Here is a 19,555-nt window from a genome sequence, read left to right as displayed (position 1 = left end):
GCTGTACAGATGGTCTAAATAGATGATTTGTGTTGCTTCAAAGTGCAGTGATTTAGCTTTAAAAAAAAAAGTGATATTTTGTGTGTACGTATTTCTCAGAATGCTGGTTAAACCCACATCAATCTTGTTTGTAATTGCTAGCGTAGGGGTTTCAGAAAGCCAGAGCTGTGATTAATGAATAGGAAATGCAGCAGGATAATTGTCCCTGACATCTTAATGCATTTCAGGCCAAGTGTTTTTTGACACACAGAGCTCCTAAGGTTCAGTAAGAGGGACCTCACAGGTTGCCAACCGGTTATTCATGGCTAGGACCAAATTACATTGACATTTTGCTCCTGGGAGGTACTCAGGGGAAAAAGATCTGTCAAAAGAAGCTACCACACAGCAACTTGAAATTTGTGCTACCAGCTCCTCCTTGGAAGGCCTACAAAGGCATGAAGAAAAGTCCAAGTTCACAACAGAGTATGAGTAAGATATCTGGTGTCTTTAGTCCCCTCAACAAACAGATTTAAATAGGAAAAGTCAAAAAAAGATTATGACACCAGTGACGAGACAGCAGCGGTTGAAAACACTTTCCCTATTGTCCCCAAACCATTCCAAAACTGAAGCAAGTATTCAACAATATTCATTGGGATTAATCTTATATAAAATTTTAAAATAATCTGAATAGACAAAAGGAATTAGTTCTTCCTGAAGACTGTACTAATTTCTCCCCACTGATTTTTGACACAATTCAGGTTGTTTAAAAAGTATGGAGACCTCCGAAGATTTTCCAACTCTTTAAGGCAGTTGGGACCATAGAGGACATCATTAACCTTGAATATGTTTTGCATTTTGGCATTTATCAACTGCTGAAATAACTGTTTTCACCTATTATCCCTCCTCCACACACCCCAGTACAAGGTCAGTATAGGAACGGTCCTAATTACAAAGGCATTTTAATCACTGCACCACTGAAATCTGCTCAGAGCAGGTCTGGGTGACATGACAGCCAATGAATTGGGAATACCAGAGGTCAGATATTTTAGTAAATAATTCCCAGAGGAGGTGAATTCTTGCTGGCTAACAAATAAACAAGAATATATCAAATGTTATGCAAACTGTCTCTTGAAAATGCTTCTTTTGACAAAGTGGCATCAGGAATTAAATATACTTATCTGTCTTTCTGGCATATCAGTCAGTGCTTGTAGGAAACAGGGGAATTTGCAAGTAAAGAAGTCAACGATCATCCGTCACCTTGTACTAACTATAGCCACAAATTGCAAAAAAGGGACCTTTTATTTTGTTTTCAATTGGCCATATTTGGAAAACAGAAAATAATTTTTACAAAATTACTAAGGAAAGACCGCAACCCACTACTGAGGGGCAGCAGATATGCTTTTGCAGCAATGTTTAGTATGAACCAGTTTGGGAAAGAACGGCAAAAAAATACTTCCCTTTGCCATCCAATCAAGTACAGCAAGAAGTGGACAGTGCTGGAACGACGTACTCCATGGGACCACAGTGGTCAAACGGTTTTGAAACCATTTCAAAAATTTGCCAATGAATACTGGAAAAAGCTTGCCTTGCGGCCATGTCTGGAGCACAGTGGGCTGTTCAGGGAAATGAGCTGAGCCCCTGGAATTTGGTGGTATGTGACTTTCTTCAGGCTCTTTAGGCCTGAACCATTTGGGACGTATCTGTTGGACATGCAGGTATCTGGCTTCACCTCCCTACGCAGCACTGCCGGTCCCCTGGGGAGGAAGAGGAGGAATAGAGGAACTCTTGCTCCAGCCCAGGCACTGTGCAAAGCTGGCATAGCGGGACCCAGAGGCAGCACGGGGCTCCTCAGGGCCCCAGATAGGGTCAGTGCGCAGTACGGAGGTACTCCGGGGGAGACAACACTTCTGCAGGCGCAATTGTCTCTGGGAACCATCAAAACCAGTCTGGAAGGGACACCGCATCAGCCAGCCCACCCCCTGCCCTACAGCGGGATTAGCTGTCCCTTTGATTTAAATTCACTTTGCAAAATCATCTCAGCAAAGCAGAGAATACGGCCTTCTGCCCTGCATATGCCTGGAAAATGCCTGGCTTTCTCTGAATGCCATTGAATTAGGAGGCTGACAATAAACCACAAAAATCTGGACCCATCCGTGCTGGTGGGTTGAGACAGCCTCCCTCCTCCACACCTGCTCTGACTCACAGCATCGGCAACACACAGCTCGAGCAACAGCCAGGCTCAGTTCAAACTTGCTCTTTAGCCCATACCATAGACTGTTTTCTCTGCATTAATGAACCTCGCAAAGCAATTACATGCAGAAGTCCTGCTGCTAGTAAATAATATGGGCAGCTATTACAGACCTTTATGCCTTCAAATAGAAAACAGAACAGTACTGGGAAGGGTTTTTCCCTCATTGTGTTTTCCTTGCTACATCTGTTCCTTATGCTGTTCTTAAACTGAAAACATTTTTCACCCAAAGGTTGCTTTACTGTCCCATTCGCTGCCTTGGTTGCTGGGAGAGGTGTCAGCAAGTCACACATTTATATTCGTCTCCACTGCTTGTGGGCTCAATCACCAAAGGAAATGCATAATGCAGAAAGACTGATGACTTGAAATGGGCCTCATGAATCCGTCTTGATTAACTGGTCCACAAAGGATCTGCCTTGAAAAGAGAGTCCCCCAGAAGTGAGCCAGCTCCTTATTTATACCCTGAACACCATGAGGAGCCAAGACATTGAGTGGGCAGCGCAGATGGCTGTCAGACGGTGAAGGAAAAGCCTCGTTCCTTCACACATGACCCTCCTCAAATCTGCCAGCACCACTTAGTTCCCTGCACATCTCCTTTCACCCTTGTATTTCACTGCCTCACCATCCTAAACCTCTGCCTCCTCTCCCCACACTGATGACACTGGGCAGCATTGCTCCTTCTGGGACATCATCCCAGCCCGCAGGAATCCCGCAGACAGCAGCAGCCTGTGCTCCATACCCAGACATTGACAGGCAGCTGGCCACTGCCCCACACCTTCAAATTCTCTCTGTATTTCACTAAATCAGTATTAATTGCGGACACTTTCCCTGCAGGGTGGCTCCTGCAGTATAATTGCACCTTTGAAGCTGTGGTAACAGGTAGCGAGGGCTGAGCTCTGGGCAGGCTGCAGCTGATCGTCTCATAAAGCTCCTTGCAGCCCAGCCACAGCCCAGCTTAAAATCTCCATGCCTTTGCTCTGCCTTGGTTTTTCCTGAGAGAAAGGACATTAGAGATTCTTCTTGAAGACTGCCACATTTCTAAGAAACACTGTTGTTTTATCTCCTCACTCTGCATCTTCTCAGCCCTCTTGATCTCGCCCTGAGACCGGCAAAGCTTATCTCTGAATGAGCAGATGGAAAATGCCCCTTTCTCTTGAATTGCCTGGAGAAGGCTTGTTGGGTGAACCTAACACAGTCCCCTCACCCCGAGCATGAGTGTTAGGTATTTTAGTCCCTTTCTATCTGGGATGAAGAGACTGGAGTCTATTTTTTTATTTTTTTTTTTTAATGAGTTGCACACTGGAATATTCCTTTTTAAGCAAAAAGCATTTAAGCAATTCACCCTGAGCTTGGGTGGGTGCCACAGAAACCTGTGGCACCATCAGGAAACTAGCCCAGCTCTCTTTAGATGCTATCCATGCATAGCTGGCAATGCCAGACTGCTTCCTGCTAGCAGACTTTAAGATTATAAGAAACTTTGCAAAGCAAAACAATTGCTTTTGAATGGCTGTAGATCAGCTGAGTGAATGCAAAGTGGCTCCTGTCATTCCAAGGTATGCCGGTGTCTTTCTGCAGGGAGCAAGAAGTCGAGTGTTTCCAGACGGAGCATCCCTAATATACCAAATTATCTTCAAGCTTGACTTCTCCAGCGAAGCATCATTCCTCACTCCCATCACTTTGTATTAATAAGGAGGGTACATCAAAAAAGAGCCCATCTGCTCAAGTCTCATTCCAGGATGCCTTCCAACAGGAGAGGCCGCCTTCTCCTCTGCAGGATTATTAATACATCAAATCTCATTGTGGCGGCAAAATATGTGAGTCCTCACTGTAACATAGAAGTAAGTGAAGAAGAAAGGGAAAAGAAAGATGGGAAAAGGAGGCATTTTCAGACAGGGTCCCAACCCTGCAGTTTGATGAGTCTGTTTTGTCCTGGTCTATCGATGCAAAACAAACCAAGTCAGGTGAGGATCCAAACTTCAAGGACATCGGGCTGCAGATGACCAGTAAATTTTTTTTAGTACAGCTCTACAGGCATAAGTATTCTGGTATTATTTGCACCAGCCCTATCCTACTGCTGCAGAACATTCTGGATATAAATTATCATACACATCTTGTTGGAAAGCTCAGTCCAGGCAGAGGGGCAGACACTCCAGATGGATGTTTGTGCTTTAGAGAGCTTTCAGAGGAGAAACTGATTTAAAGGTTTGGGAAATGTGCTGTGTAGTGACAGATGCCAGGACTTCAATCAAAGATATGATTAAGGGATGACCTGATTACAGTTTACAAGGACCAAAATATCAGTAATGGAATATCTGGTCTAGCAAACAGAAGCATAAATCTGATGGAGGAAGCTGAAGCTAGGCAAGTTTCAACTAGAAAAAAAGCACAGATGAAGTCACCATGAGGAAGATACTACGGATTTACATGCCACCCCTTGCCAGTTCAGCTGGGGTAATGGATTAGGAGACTGCAAATGGCTGAGGAAACCTGTTAGTTTAACAGCCTTTTGCTGAGATTTCAGCAAACACATTTTTCCTTCCAACGGCTGTAATATAATCTGTCAGTTACTCACCTGATGCTCAGTGATTTTTTTTAAGCCACAGTAAATCACTCATGCTTTTGAGCCCTCATTAGCTACCGCAAAAATCCTTCCAAGGTTGCAGTTCATATTCTCCTGTGTAGGCAATTTTTGTATCAAAACCAGATGATTTTCTTTTACATGAGATGCTCTAATTCAAGCAAAAATTAATTCAGGACGCTGATGTGTCTTTTACTATCAGTAATTCAGAGGAGATAATGTTATAAGGTTTTTTTCTGCTTGATAATCTTTGAATTGGGACAGAAAAGCTGTTTGGAAGTGAAATGCAGATCTTAAAAATTTCACTGATGTATCGTATTCCTCTGCCTGGAAAACCAAGTTTTCTCATGAGTCTACCTGCACCAACCTCTCAGAAAGAGGAAAGGTCTAACTGGCATAATTTTAGAAACCTAAAAATAACTTAGGACATCTCTTTCCAACATAAGAATATAATTTTTGCAAGACCAGGCATCTTGAGATCTTACCTGGATAAGAAGCCGATGCTGTACATATCCTTTTGGAAACTCCCACAAAAGAGTTTCCAATCAGCTAGCGATGCAAACCTGAGTATTGCTGACCTTGTTTGTACCTTCAGTCAGCAATACTTCAGGGGGCAGGAGACAGCGTTAAGAACTGAGGGTGATTAAAATAAACATGGCAGCTTTCAAGCTGATGGGAGACTGAGAACTGCAACATTTTAGCTCCAGGCAAGCTGAATCAGGGGCTCGGGGCAGGTAGCGGAGCCATCGACACACGGCCAGTGCCACATGTCACACTTGTGCTGTGGCAGGTACAGCTTCTTGCACTAGGCTTGGGCACAGCATGGGCACAGCAGACCCTCCCCACACAGCCACGGCACATGCTGCAGGATGGGCACATGCCGCATCGCTTTAGGGGAGCTGATTTCTGCCTGTGCTTGGAGAACTTTGCTCCCCAGGGATGTGGACGTCCTTGTCGACAGCCAATTTGGGAGGGCATCCCTTCTTCGCTGTCTGCCCCACTGGTTGGTCTCAGGTCACCATGTCTCAGCTCTGGTGGTACAGATGTTCTCCCTTCCATTTTTGTGGGGAAAAAAGTCAAAGAGGCCCATTTAAACCACGGGTGAACTGAATCAAACCAGTAGATTTTTCCTGACTCCTGCACAAGCCACTCTGCTGGCAAAGCTGCTGTGCTGGTAACCTCCAAAGCCACCACAAGTGCTTGCAAAGTGAAACTCTGTCCATGGTCTAACTCAGCACTGACACATGCTGATATAAAATGGCACAGGAAAAAATGCTTACCTCTGCTAATCAACTCTGTTTTTATCTTTACTTTTCCCTGCTACCCCCAGCATCAGCAATCTCATACACTTACCTATTCAACTTCAAATGAGAAGCATTTGCTAAAAGAACAACCTGGACTAATGCGGCAGGAAAGAAAAAAAGGCTAAAACACTGTATGTGGCAGCTGTCCTTCATACTTTTCTTTTAAAGACAGGTTACACGAATGTCACTTATTTTAAGACTAAGATTTTGCTCTGCCCAAGAGAGTTGATGTTCTCCCACTACTGACGGCAGTCAGCCTACGTCCCTGGCATAGGACAAACAGATACATGAAGCCAAGGTTATGGGGAAAAAGTCTGTAACATCATAAAAAAGGAATCCCAGAAGTTTCTAAGCTTGCTCCTCTGATAGTATTGACCTTATTTTTTTTCTTTGTGGTTGCTAGACTGATGCTCTCAAAGGCTGAGAACAAAGCTTAGAAAAATAAGACTCACAAAAACAAACACTTCTTAAAGTTGCCAAACCTCTTTGAGTTCCAAAAAAACCTCCCAGAGATAGAGATAGAGGGAGAGAGAGCTGATTGCAACCCCCTGGTGCTGATACACCTGACAAATACCAGGCTGGCAGCTGGTAAAAGCTAATTGGGGTAACTCTAATGGGTACCAGCCGAGGATCACGTTTTCATGTTGGCAAAAGCCATAGACAGTGCCAGATTTGTCTCAAGGAGAGGCAGGGATGCTCACACGAATCCTTCCCCTTTCAGTGATGTTGGAGACGGACCTTCGTGGGACGGGCAGGGCTGAGCAGACAAGACAGGTTGTGTCTTTAACAGGCATAGCAGATTCGGAGAAGGATGTTTGCCTGTGGCCTAAGGTGCAGAGTGGTTTCATTTTGTTTGTGCACACAGAAATATTATTGTCTCACCTTGGCAACAGCAATTTCACTGAAAAAGAAAGCTGTTCCTGCTGGGAAATACCAGCTTTCATTTACTGCTACTTGTCAAATTCTGCTTGGTGCTTTACTACAGCTCACCGGACAGCAACCGCTGGGCAAACAAGTGGTGATTTATGCAAGCCAGTTCCTCTTCGTTCATGAATTGTCTGTGACCAGGCAGGGAATTCCTCCGTGTTCAAAATGGGTGATTTTTGCAGGCCTTATTCAGCCTGTGCATTGCCTTGCAAACTCACTCGCTTGGCATTCCTGATGTAACCCCAGTTTGGAGCTGCTGTAACGGGACAGTAGTGTGCTGCTGCTGCTTGTTTTTTTGGCTGAGTATAGCTCTGAACAAGCGTATAGCCAAAAATAAGCATTTCAGTGGGGTTATCCATAAATATTTCCCAACATTTGCTTCCAATGTGTCATTTCCATAATTGTTTCCCCTTGGGAAACGGCCCAAGAAGGTTAGACAGTGTTGCAAAATGCAGGTATTGAAAATTCATCCCCTTGCTCCAGCTAGCGCAGGTAACTTGGTGGCTATGAATCAGCTGAGAGCTCACTTGACTTGTGCAAGGCAGAGCCTGTCCCAGCCGGGGCTGGGAGCCTTATCTTCACATAGGGTGAGAGTCCTAAAATCAGGACTCCATCCGTCAGCACAGGGGACAAAATATAACTCATTTGGAAATGTTCAGGCACTTGCAGTTTTCAGTTTGTAATTTATTCTCTTACGACCCAGTACTCCAGAATGAGACACTTCCACAAAACCGGGCTGTTTTCTAGGCGTGCGGGTGTGCACACGAGGGTACGTGTGTGGGGGCAATGCACACCCTGTCATCTTAGGACTTGTCTACAGGGGAAAACATGGGGTGTTTAAGGTCTACCCACTATGCGTATGAGTCAGTGGGAATAAATTACAGCATGTTACACCCTCTGAAGGCTCTAATCCAAGCAATGAGATGTCCTTAGAAGAGGGTAAAACCTACTGTGATGTGTCTTGGATCAGAGCATCCACACTATGGTTTAACCATGCCAGACGCTGACTTCCCACATTCTGTCAGTCCCTTATAACATCCCTGGCCATCCCCACATAGGGAGGCTTGTGGTCCTTCCTCACTGCCACATGGTCTCAGAAACATGGGTTCTTCATGGCCTTTTTGCCATTCTCTCGTGTGGGTGCAGCACATCACAGAAACTGATTTGGCTTCTGGTGGCTGAACCTGCCCGTGTGCACGGCAGAACCACAAAGCTTGTTCTGGCTAGTCTTTTTTTTTTTTTTTTTAATAGTTTTCCCACATTGTCCGATTATCGCCTCGTCTTTTTTTTTTTTTTTTTAATAGTTTTCCCACATTGTCCGATTATCGCCTCGTCTCTCTCTGTTTTTTTTTTAGGTTTTTTTTTTTATATTCCTGTCTCTGGAGTTTGCCTCTTGTGCAGTGCTGGGTTTTAAGGAGCAGGAAAGACCAAAGGAAAGAGCTTGAATTCCATTCACTCTTCTCCCCTCAAATCAAAGCTGCTTCAAAAGCACAGCTAGTAATAGTGGATTCTGGTGGTCCCATCAGACCCTGTGGGTCCCAGGGACCCAAAGCACCCTCCACTGAGCTGCAGCTGGGAGGCAGAATCTCCCTCCGGAGGGGCTGGGGAAATGAAAAGCCTTTTGCTCTGAGTTTATTATTTATAACCCATGTTGGCTGAGTATGCAGCCTCTTCCAGCCAGCTCTGTCCTCTCAGAATTTGTGCAAAGGCTAAGAAAACAAATTAAAGATGGAAAAAGTGTGCTTTCTCAGGCTGAAAGTGGGAGAGAGTGGTATCATAAGACAGAGGGAAGTGTCCTTCATAACTCCAACACGTGAGTATTAGACCACCTCATGCCTTTAATGCATTTGTCCTTAGGAGACTATGCAGAGAGAAGAGGTGATATTCTCATTAAGCCTTCCGCACTAGTGTATATAAAAGCACATAGAGATGCACACTCCAGCTACTCCAAACGGCTTCCCTGCTTAACTTTAATGAAGGGACTTTCATAAACATCTGAGGACCAGGACCTGGGTTACAACAAATAATAATTTTTTAAAAATTAGCAACTGAAGTTATTGGCTGCTCTACCATTTGCATGTCTCCCCCTGCACAACGTAACATTTTTAACTTTGTAATTACATGGTAGGCACCCAGCGCAGAAGCGCAGGGTCAGTATCAGGGCATCGCGGTGTAATTATGTGGCCATTTTTGTCTTGTAAATTACGGAGTTATCTTGGGATCGAGAGAAGGAGAATGGCAGCAACTGCTTGACTAATTGGTAGTTTAAAGTTTAATTACCCCAGGCCTGACGTGCTGCCTCGAAGACACAGCTGCAGGAGGGAAGAAAGGCTCCAGACCCCGCACGGACACAGCGGGTCCTGGGGGGAGCAGCCTCAGCCCCAGACTGCCGACACCAGCCCGTCCTCTGCTGTGCATCCCCCCGGATGGATGGACACATCTGGGGAGGAGAGGGTAGGAGCTCTGCTGTGGAAAACCTCCAGCTGCCCGATGGATTGAGGCTATTTCTCTCTCTTACTTCTTCCCAAACCTCCCTAGGCAGAGAAATTCTTCAACCTCCTAGGAGAGGACAGCATATTGCTCCAGAAAGATGTCCCTGCTGCTGCCCAGCACAGCTCTGTCCTCAGGCAGCTCCTCCCTGTATTAAAGGGAGAATCCTTTCCTTAAAGAAATCTTTAAATCCAATTCATTCCTTAGAGTCAGATTTGATTTAGCACCAAGTTGCACAATAGGTACATATTATATTTTTACTGGAAGGTTAGAGGGATCTTGGTGCATCATCATTAACAAGTCTGTCCTTAGTGGGGCTCTCAGGATGGCTGTGAAACACTTCACTTGGTGGGGGACACACTGAAGTGGAGTTAAAACCAGTTAGAAAATGCAAGTTGTCATCAACAGTTGACAACTTCTTGGTGGCCTGACTGAAACAAGCTGGGAGGGCAATATCAGGAACCCAGGTGCCCATGACATGCAAAAAAAGCCATTATCGCAACAAGCATTAATTGACAGTTGGCTTAACTGGCTTTGAAAAGACGCAGATTGAATCTGGAGGCAAAAAAAAGATCCAGCAACCTTGGAGATACCCTGGAGATAATCTTGCTGGCTCAAGACAGAAAACACCACAAGGAGAACACCGCAAAGGCCTTTGGTATTTTTTCTACCCAAAAGGTAGATTAGAAAAAAGACTTTCAGCTCAGTAACTATAAGTATAGTGCTTTACAAAAATATGAGATAGTAAAAACAAATGCCAAGGAGGGCAACTCACCAAATTTGCCAGAATGTAGTGGTACCCATTCCCATTCTTTTCAAGCTTGATGATCTGCAAGATGAAAACCAAGGATATTTAGCAGGACCTAAGGAAGTAGAGCTTCATTTATCTACCCTTCTTCCCCATTTTCCCCCGATGAGACTGTTCGGTTGAAGATGGGAAGACATAGGAAAAGAAAAGTTCGCAATCTTGTTAGAGAAAGGACAGAGCTTTCACACACGATATTTGAGCTGCAAGTCTGAAATTAGACAGGACAAGTTCCCCAAGCAGATTCCGCAGACAGAGAGAATAAACTACCTGAATCAACCTGTTTCCTATGGGCTCACGGATAAAACCACAGTGGTTTTTCTAAAAAAAGTTAAACGATTTATATTTCAGACATTAAAGGAACAAAGCGGGAAGCCGGGGTCCATTTGTCTTGTGAATGTAGCTGAAACACTGAGCAAGACTAGAGAGCTATTCTGCACATCCTCCCATCTAGACCCCCTGCTGCAGACACCTACCTGGGCAAGATCTGAGGAGGTTTAGACTACAGGGCAATTTTTCTCCTTTAGTACATTGGGGTAGCTTCAAGTCACACCTCCAGAACAAAGCTGCCTGGGCAAGACACTCAACAGAGGATTCCCTGTGCATGTTCACTGAGGTTATTTATATCTTCATGTTCATGGTGTCCCAATGTAAGCTCTTTGCCACTTACTCCTTTCTCCCTGATGCCTGTAGAGTTAGGTTTTTATTCTCTTTTATCAACACAATTGCTTAGGGATCTGTAACATTTGAAAGTTTCTATGTTAGCTGGAAAAGTTTCCCTTGTCTAGGTAGAAAGGCACTATCTGCTGCAGGGTTGCCGGTGATTATGGGGGACAGGGTCATTGATCAGATGGTCCCTAGCTGTCTTTTTCTTCCTTGATTTAGAAAAATACAGAAAGAATACAGCTAAAAATCACATTATTCTTGCTGACTCTGGATTTCCACCAAAACTCCTCTCCACTGATTTCCAGCAGCACTGTTAAATTCTTACCAGGTGACTAGAGCCAGATACTATCTGCATTTGAGCCAATCCACATACACAAAGAAGACAGTGAAAAAAAGGCCCAAACCAGCACGCCCTCAGAACCTGTAAAAACCCAAGAATTGCCAGTTTCTGAGAGAATTGTGCTGTTTCCCTAAGGTTTCTTTGCTGGCAAGACTACCTTTTATTTCCATTGTCATATAAATTGATTCTGAATTACTGCCTGCATTGCCAACGCTCGAGCAAAATCTGCACAAATGGTAGTGAGGCCAGAAACGTCCTCACAGCCAGAATGATAATAAAGTGACTGTTGTGTTGGATTCGACCAAAGATCGGTCTACCCAGGACTTCTCTCAGATACCAGGCTGGTAGCAGGTGTTTGAGAAGCAGCAGATGAGGGCACACACAGACTGATCCTCCCCATGGGACAGCACTCCCAGATTATCATGAGCAGCCATTTACGGATTTCCAAATGGATTATAAAAGAGCTGACACTTGCTCTGTGCAACTGGTTCATCTGCCTTAGCCTTTCTCTGATGAAGTGCTCTTGTATGCACATTAAAACTCATCTGGTTCCCAGCATTAACGTGGGGGTGGCAATTAACTCCAATGCAGGCTTCATTTAGTAGCAGTTTCTGACACAGCTAATGTCAGCTCCACCAGCTTCACTGTCCTGTGGTTCTCCCCAGAGGATCCCTCAGTATGGCTTCTGCTGAGCAGTCTGGAGCCCTCAGAAAAAACCTCTGTATACCTAAGGCTATACTCTTATTGTGGGTAGTTTTCTGCGTATCCTCCATAGCCAGATCTGAGAAGCAAAACCAGACCCAACCTGTCCCCTTCCATTCATCAGCTGAGACCAACCTTTGCAGTAAGTCCCAGACCTTGTGGGAGGAAGGAGCATCTTCAGGGCACCAGGATGTCTAAGAATTACAATCCAATTCCCTCTTTCTCCAATGTCAACAACAGCTGGCATTGGCCCCTTCTGCCCAAACTCTCCCTTTATTATTTTATTAGGTGTCAGAGTCGATGAACCGGAGAGGGCTGCCATCCAGCTTTCCCTGAGCTGTTAATCTTGCAGCCCATCCACCTGAATTATAAGGCTTGCTTCCTGTGTTTTACACAGTTATTTGTGATCTTAATTTATTTTAAAATGCTTGCTCAGTCCTAATGTGTCCGGACGGCAGTAGCAAGCTGAGGTTATAATAGCATTTATCACTTAGCCTGAACGTGGTGAGAGGCTGTGCTGGGCTGCATGCTGATAGCTCACTTGGGCCACCTAGGTTTCATTACCCACTTCGTAATGGGCCAGTCTGACATCTATTAGAGAGAAATCCTCTCACAGTGAAACAGTAGCAAAGGAGAAATTCCAGTTATTCATTTTAATGAGAGACAAGGAAGAAACAATACAGGGCTTTGATGGAATATAACCCACCGCTTACTTATCCCATTAAGGCTACGCAGCGTGGCCCCACGGATATCCAAGGCCTGGCTCATAAAGGACAGTTACCCCGGCAAAGATAAATCATGCTCTTGAGACATGACACAGAGAAATCTCTAAGAAAGAAATCAGGTCATTTTCCCACGTATCATTAACACATTGAGCACTAGCTCCTCTACAACTATGGTCTCCAGAACGCAAGGACTGCCTTGCTGGAGTCGGCGGTGGTTTTATTTGTGTTAGGTGTACGGGGTGGGAAGAAGAAATTAAAAGTGTGTGCAAGCACCAGTGTGTACATGTGAGGGACTGATGCTAAACAGCCATTCCCAGCTCTTCCGTTCACCCGGGAGTACAAATCCACAGCCACAGAAGGACAAAGACAGGCTTGTCAGGGAAGAAGATAACTGCATTAAAATGTCCCTGAGAGGCTGAGGCAGCTCTTTGAACACCTCAGACACGCAAAGAGACAGAGCAAACAGAGCAGTGACATCCACGCAGAGGTTGCTGGTGCGGTGAGCTGAGAGACTGGCCGCCAGCCTGAGTTTAAGTCCCAGCTGAATTTCACATGATAACGAGCTGAACACTATCTTTGACCCCCTCCGGTCATTTGCATGTTGTGAAAGACCCGGCATCCCCTGCTTACGCTGGGATAACTACCTCTGCTCTCAGAAATCCCTGTGGACTCAGAACAAGAAGTCAAACAAGGGTAAAAATGGACTACACAGGTCTGAAAAAAGTTATCTACAGCCCTATCCCTAACAGGAGTGTTACCACCTTGGCACAGACGTCAGTTGGAATTGCTCTGTCTTTAATGGATGTTTTTACAGCATTGCAAAACAAGTATAATCACAAGATCTGGGTTTTTTTAGTGTTCTTGCAAATAGCTTTACTTATGTCTAAGTTTAACTCGAGCAAGAGTTATGTGAAGAAGTTTGAGAGACTGACTTATTTTCCTGTTCATATTAGGAAAACTGGATAATATTTGACTACAGAACTTAACTTTCTGTTAGACAAGCCAGGCTTAAAAAAACAACATCATTAACCCTAGAAATCTGATATACCCTATAGGAAAGCTTGCAGAAAAGGCAAATCCACTGCCTTGATCCTGTCAAAAATTTTGTTCAACCACAGCTACTCTGTTGACAGAGAGAAGACTTTACCCTCCAGAATAATCTGGTCTCTCCTTCATGAGCATGATCTTTACTTTGAGGTAAAAACCTGCTACCTGCTTCGTTATTACATATAATGGAGTAGCACCCAGAGACATCCAACAAGGATGGACTGTGCTTATAGCTGAGCAGTGCAGCTGGTGAAATGGCAGTCTTTGTCCCAGACAGCAAGCAGCTGAAGTGTGAGACGGGAGATGACGGGTAGCTTAGACAAAGCGATGTGTGAAGCACGAGGTAAGAGAGAGCTGGTTATGAGAAGTACAATAGCGGGAGTCACAGAGCACTGGCTGCGTGGCACTGAGGGGCCCTTTCTAAGTCGTGTGGGACAGGAGTCCCAGCTGTGGGGAAAGCCTTGGCTGTAGGTGTGAGGGGGAAAGACATTAAGGCTGGAGTTGAAAAGGGGACACAAATGTGGACTGAGACCTGTCCATGGGCTTGCATTGGTCTCCTGTCCACAGAAGTCCATATTCAGGACTTAGGGAAAGCATTAAGGGAGACATGGAGGAAAGAGGATGGGGAAAATTTTGGTCTGCACTACTGGGTGACCTATCTAGATGGAGGATGAGCAAGGCAGGGCACACAACCTAGCTGCTGAGTCCTCTGTTGCATATCCCATCTGCCTTGGGGCCATGAGCTGACAAAACAGCCAGGAGACGGCTGGGAATGAACCAGTCTCTCTCGCTGCAAGGCACGAGAGGAGCTGGAAAAATTTGATCCTGCTACAGCCTGGGTGCCCTGGGAGGATGCTGAGCTCCAGCCTGATCTGGAGACAGTGCTCCTGAGGACACTACGGACATACCATAAAGCTTCTCCATCTCTGTCCTGCTGGCAGTGGTTGTGAGAATTTAGTGCAGCACATGGAGGCTGGAGGACCAGGAGTCTGGCAGTGCTGATTCACACCTCCACCCTAACTCACAGGAGGTGGGAAAACTTGAGAAAAACTCAGCAGAATAAGGAAGTGCCACATCTTGTGCACGCTGCTTGGAAGAATTAGTACAAAACAAACTTATTGGGGGGTAAGGGCATTTAAAGGGCTCAGCAGAGGAGTCAAACAAGTAGGGAACATGGAGCAGCAGAGCTCACTCAGCGTGAATACATGGGAGCTCCTAGTATTTATATGGCTTTACAGTTTCCACAGTAACACAACGGAGAAAAACCTACAAGCTCGGCAGCCTGCTGCAATACACACACCCCACATCCAATGAGAGCTGCAATGAGATATGGATCAGACAAGAACAGGGATGAGAACTTCTCCAGGAGAAACAACCCTTCCTGTCCTGCATGCAAGACCTTTCCCAGAAGACCAGCACCAACACAACCTTGCTAAGGATGATGTTCAGCCGCTCCGATTCACAGTCCACCACCACCAGCCTTTCCTTCTTCTTCTCCAGTTCCTGGAAGAGCATGCGGTAGCCCTCTTCTGTTGTCGTCAGGATGTTGACGGCTGTCACCTGCCAGTTCTTCTCGGCTGCGGTGTCCAGCACTTTCTGTAGGACTGACAACCCTGTGATGGGAAGAGAGGGAGAAGAGGACAGCGGGGGAGAAACACCTTTTAGTTGTGCAATGGCATCTTTCCATCCTTCTGACAGCCTATGTAGCTGCCTCAAGCCAGGCTGGATACAGCATTGCAAAAGCTCAGCGGAACTACAGAGAAGAGCTAATAGTCTAGCATCTTACCCAAACACAGCTGGGCTAGAATTAATGACTCCTACTTTTTCTGTCCTAGCACAGGAAAATAGGATGATTCCAGGCCTAGTTTTCCTTTGTAATCGGCAGATCAGTCTCGTTGATCAGGCCCTGCTGTGGGATTCAGATAAGAGCTCTAATCCCCATCTTCTTGTCTGTCACTACCCAAATCACTTGATGTCTTTGGGCCATAGTTCCCTTCTCATCTTTGATCTGTTTAGGCTCTATGCTCCAAGGGTTAGGGAAACCCTCAGCAGTCACAATACAAAATCATATTCAATGTCCCTGTCTCTATCAGCAGAATCTCATCAGAAAACTTCATTATTTTTAAAAGGATCTTGCCTAAATTACATGCACAGCCTTCCAGAGGAGATACACGTAGTCAGCACTGCTCTGGAGTCCTGCTAGCCAACTCTGCCTACTGCGGTCCTTTTGGGATATTCAGCGTGCCCGTGCCTCGTGACAACAGAAAGCAGGGTGGGATGCTTTTACACCTTCTCCTTGTCTCTTAAGGTCATCCTGTCCCTGCAAGGGCTAATGATAACTTCCAGGACAGACCTGTGAATCACCGTTACCTCTGCGCTGCCCTCCGCAAGTCCATTTTGCTGTCAGCCTCCAAATGGAGCTTTAAAGGCATCTGAGAGCTGGGGAAACTGAATCACAGAGCAATGAGCTCACTAGCCCTGTTCAGGGTTTAGAAAGTTAGATAATATCTTCCAAGAACCCAACAAAGGCTTTCGTTATTTTACATAGACAACTAACACTCACTAACACAGGGAACTTGGACTTTTCCAAGCTACCTGCCAAAAACACACACACGTATCACAACTGGGTGTGGGCTCAGGTGACACCTGAGCAGCTGTTGGTTCACATTTATAAACGTGGGACTCGGTGGCCTTGAGTTTGACAGACCTATTCAATATGGGACCTATTCAATACAAACAATTTCCCCATTTGAAACTCAAACCGCTTACATGTTAAATATTTCCCTCAAGTTGAATGGGGTTCAGACCTGACCCTACGAACACAGACATACTGGGTCAGGCTAACGCTTCATCTAGATCAATGCCCAGCTTCAGCAGCAATGAATATTTAGAAGAGGAATAGAGAACAGGGAGGGCATAGGGTGACCCTTCCTTTAGCCACCCTCTCAGCCTCCAGCAACCCACAGTAAGAGAACTTCTTGAGGCAAAGACTGCACCTAGACCACTATGTTTAATTGCCTGGTAACCCTTCCCATGTACTCGTGACTTACCCCGGTCAGCATCATAAATGTACACAAACTTCTGCCAGCTGTAGTGCTCGATGACACTGATGAGGGCATCCTGGAGCTCTGGGCGAAGCTGGAGAACAAACTGGTTGGATGTTTCGACAGGAAAGCTTGGCGTTATGAAGCAGACATGGAGAGCCCCACAGAAAGACGTGAGCATGTTGACGGTCCTCCTCTCGTAAAATCCAAAGATGGCGTAGACGCCCTTGGAGAACTGCGAGCAGACTGGAGGAGCAGAGAGAAAGGTTGTGAGGGCAGAATGACAAGGAGGTTTCTCAGGGAAGTCACCAAAATAAACGTGTTCCCTGAGATAAGATGTAGGCTCTCTGGACTAGATCACTTCCCTTGAGACCTGTGGGTTGGTGAACTCAACCCGTGAATAACAGGGCTCGTGGCCATGGGGTGCCCTGCCCGTGATCTCCACAGACCTACTTTACCTTTGATAGGCAGAAGGGACACAGGTGAGTGAATTCAGTATCCTCAGGGCTCTGCTAAAGATTTTGCTGCTTCTGGGATAAAATGTGTTATCTGAACAAGGGAACCCCTCAGCAGAAAAGCACCGTGGCTCACCAAGCCCTGCCTCCTTGGGGTGGCAGCTGTCTGGCCCCTGGAGCTGCTTTACTATGGGGCAGAAAGGCTGCAGCAAGAGCTTGCTATTGCAGCCCCAGGTGCATTCAAGGAGCAGAAGGAAAGCATTTGCATGACAGCACAGCCTTTTGTGGCCAACGAGTCCAGGAGCAAACCATGGGTTGGAGCTCAGAAGCTGAGACCGTGCTGAGGGGGCAAAGGTTCACCGAGGTTCAACACACTCATGACACAGCTATGGGGAGGTTTGAGCTGCTGGCACTGAGGTCGGAGCATCTGACACCAGGGGGGCACTGGCACTTGGGGACCATCCGCGTGGCAATTTCTGTTTTCCTCACAAAGCCGTGGTGGGGAAGGCTGTGGGCCCGGTGAGGTGGTGGTGGTGGCCTGGGAGGTCTCCATGACTAAGCTCTGAGGGTGCACACTGGGTTCTCTGGCAGATATCTGTGTCTGATACCGGCAGCTGATGCTGTGCTGTGCAGGGAGGGCTCTCTTGGGTTGGAGCCCTTCTCTGGAGAGCACTTAATAAGATCGTGGGAGCTGCTGGAAAAATGCCTCAGGATCTCAGTGAGGCAGAGAGAGTTCACACTTTGGGTTGTAAAACTTAGCCCCTGAGACAGTCAGACTTGTTTAATATCACCCGTTTATGGCACATCCCAAGTTATCATCAATAAATCTCCAAGACAGAGGTGGTGGCAGTGAGAGCGTTTTCCCTGTGTTCAGAACTCCTGGCACTAGTGTCTCCTCCCGTTGTCACTCTGACTCTGAAGACCTTTGGCTGTGACATTTATACTGACTCAACACTTCACACATCACTCACCAGCGCCCGCCCGCCATCCCCCAAAGTGCAGGGTGAGAAGTTGGATGTGACATTTTGGGGTCCCCTGGCAAGTGCTTTGTGCTGCTTGGGAATCCCTTGACCTGGTTTCTGCTGGTAGCTGCCAGCACCAAACCTTCTGCACATGTGGCTGGAGGCAGGCTCCTAAACGTGACCTTGCTTCATCCTTAGCTGGGCTCCATCCAAGCTTTGTCCCTCCAGCGGGGACGAGAAGTCATCCCCCGACTGGCTTACAGCCATTCTGGTTAAGATTACCTCGTTCCTCACTTCTCTGCTGATAGCATCAAGTATTCAGAGGGAAGAGCGAGAAATTCTGCTTCCCACTGTGCAAAGCGAGTCCCTGCTCCCATCTCACCACCAAAACGAAGCAGCCAGATTTTTGAAATGGCAGAGTGTTGAGAGCTGAGAACCGAATCTCATGACACTGGTGAGAATTTTTCTTTCCTCTTGGAGTTGAGCCCAGGTTTTGGGCATCCCAGCCCAGCAGTTTGTCCCCAGGGTCACCCGTCCTCTTTTCACTACTCAGTGTCTGTGATCTCACATACCTCAGCAGCCTCCTCCCCCAAGGGAATTCATATTTCTGCAGGGCAGGGACTTCTCACGAAGCCCGAACCATGACGGAAATAAAACCCTCTTTTCTTTATTTTCACAGCAGTGTCTCTCTTTGCAATCAGCAATTGTGTCTGTATCAGCTGGAGTCACTGTCCTCATCAGGAGACTGACACATTCAGGAAGAAAAGTAGCAGACACAGATAGAAATAGTCTGAACATCATTTCCATGTGACTGGACCTTGGGTCTAATGAACAGTGCGGTATACCATATGTGAGAGATCAGACCACGATCTCTGGAGACTGAGGCTTCAGACTCACTGAATGATTAAAGCGACATTCTCAGGGCAGCTGAACAATCCAGCACAATTAATAATCCAGACAAAAAAACTTAGCTTGCTTGTTTTGTTTTGTTTTGTTTTAGGCAAGCCATGGCTTCCTTAAATTTTATTTTCTATTTGAAATGAATCTATTATTTTTTAGATTTTTTTTTTAAGTCTGTGGCTCAGTCACGCTCAGGCAGCCCTCCCACACTGTTCTGAGACACTCATCAATCCCAGTGTTTGAAACAGATTGCGCCAAAGACGACTAGGAGAACGAACAGTCTTTACCATTAGTGAGTTTGGAAAGAGCCCTAGCTCGCTTTGTACTTTCAGACTAAGAGGGGCCATGCACAAGGCAGATAATTTTGAAAAAACAAGACTGGC

The 19,555-nt window shown here is 46.0% G+C and overlaps 1 protein-coding gene across 5 annotated transcripts in view; it reads right to left on the bottom strand.

Moving 5' to 3' along the window:
• GRIA1 (glutamate ionotropic receptor AMPA type subunit 1) overlaps positions 1-19,555 on the bottom strand; it is a 126,632-nt gene that overhangs the window by 47,009 nt on the left and 60,068 nt on the right. For 4 of the 5 annotated variants that reach the window (XM_059825310.1, XM_059825306.1, XM_059825307.1 and 1 more), the window contains exons 3-5: positions 16,862-17,101; positions 15,240-15,424; positions 10,302-10,355 (exon numbers count right to left, since the gene is read on the bottom strand). In XM_059825310.1, coding sequence (XP_059681293.1) covers positions 10,302-10,355; positions 15,240-15,424; positions 16,862-17,101 — 479 coding nt within the window. The remainder of the gene's footprint in view (positions 1-10,301; positions 10,356-15,239; positions 15,425-16,861; positions 17,102-19,555) is intronic. The other variant, XM_059825309.1, reaches the window with a different exon arrangement.

Source organism: Gavia stellata, chromosome 16, assembly GCF_030936135.1.
Source record: "Gavia stellata isolate bGavSte3 chromosome 16, bGavSte3.hap2, whole genome shotgun sequence".
Lineage (NCBI taxonomy): Eukaryota > Metazoa > Chordata > Aves > Gaviiformes > Gaviidae > Gavia > Gavia stellata.
Note: the sequence above shows the minus strand (reverse complement) of the source record. Positions and strands in the feature narration are given on the sequence as shown.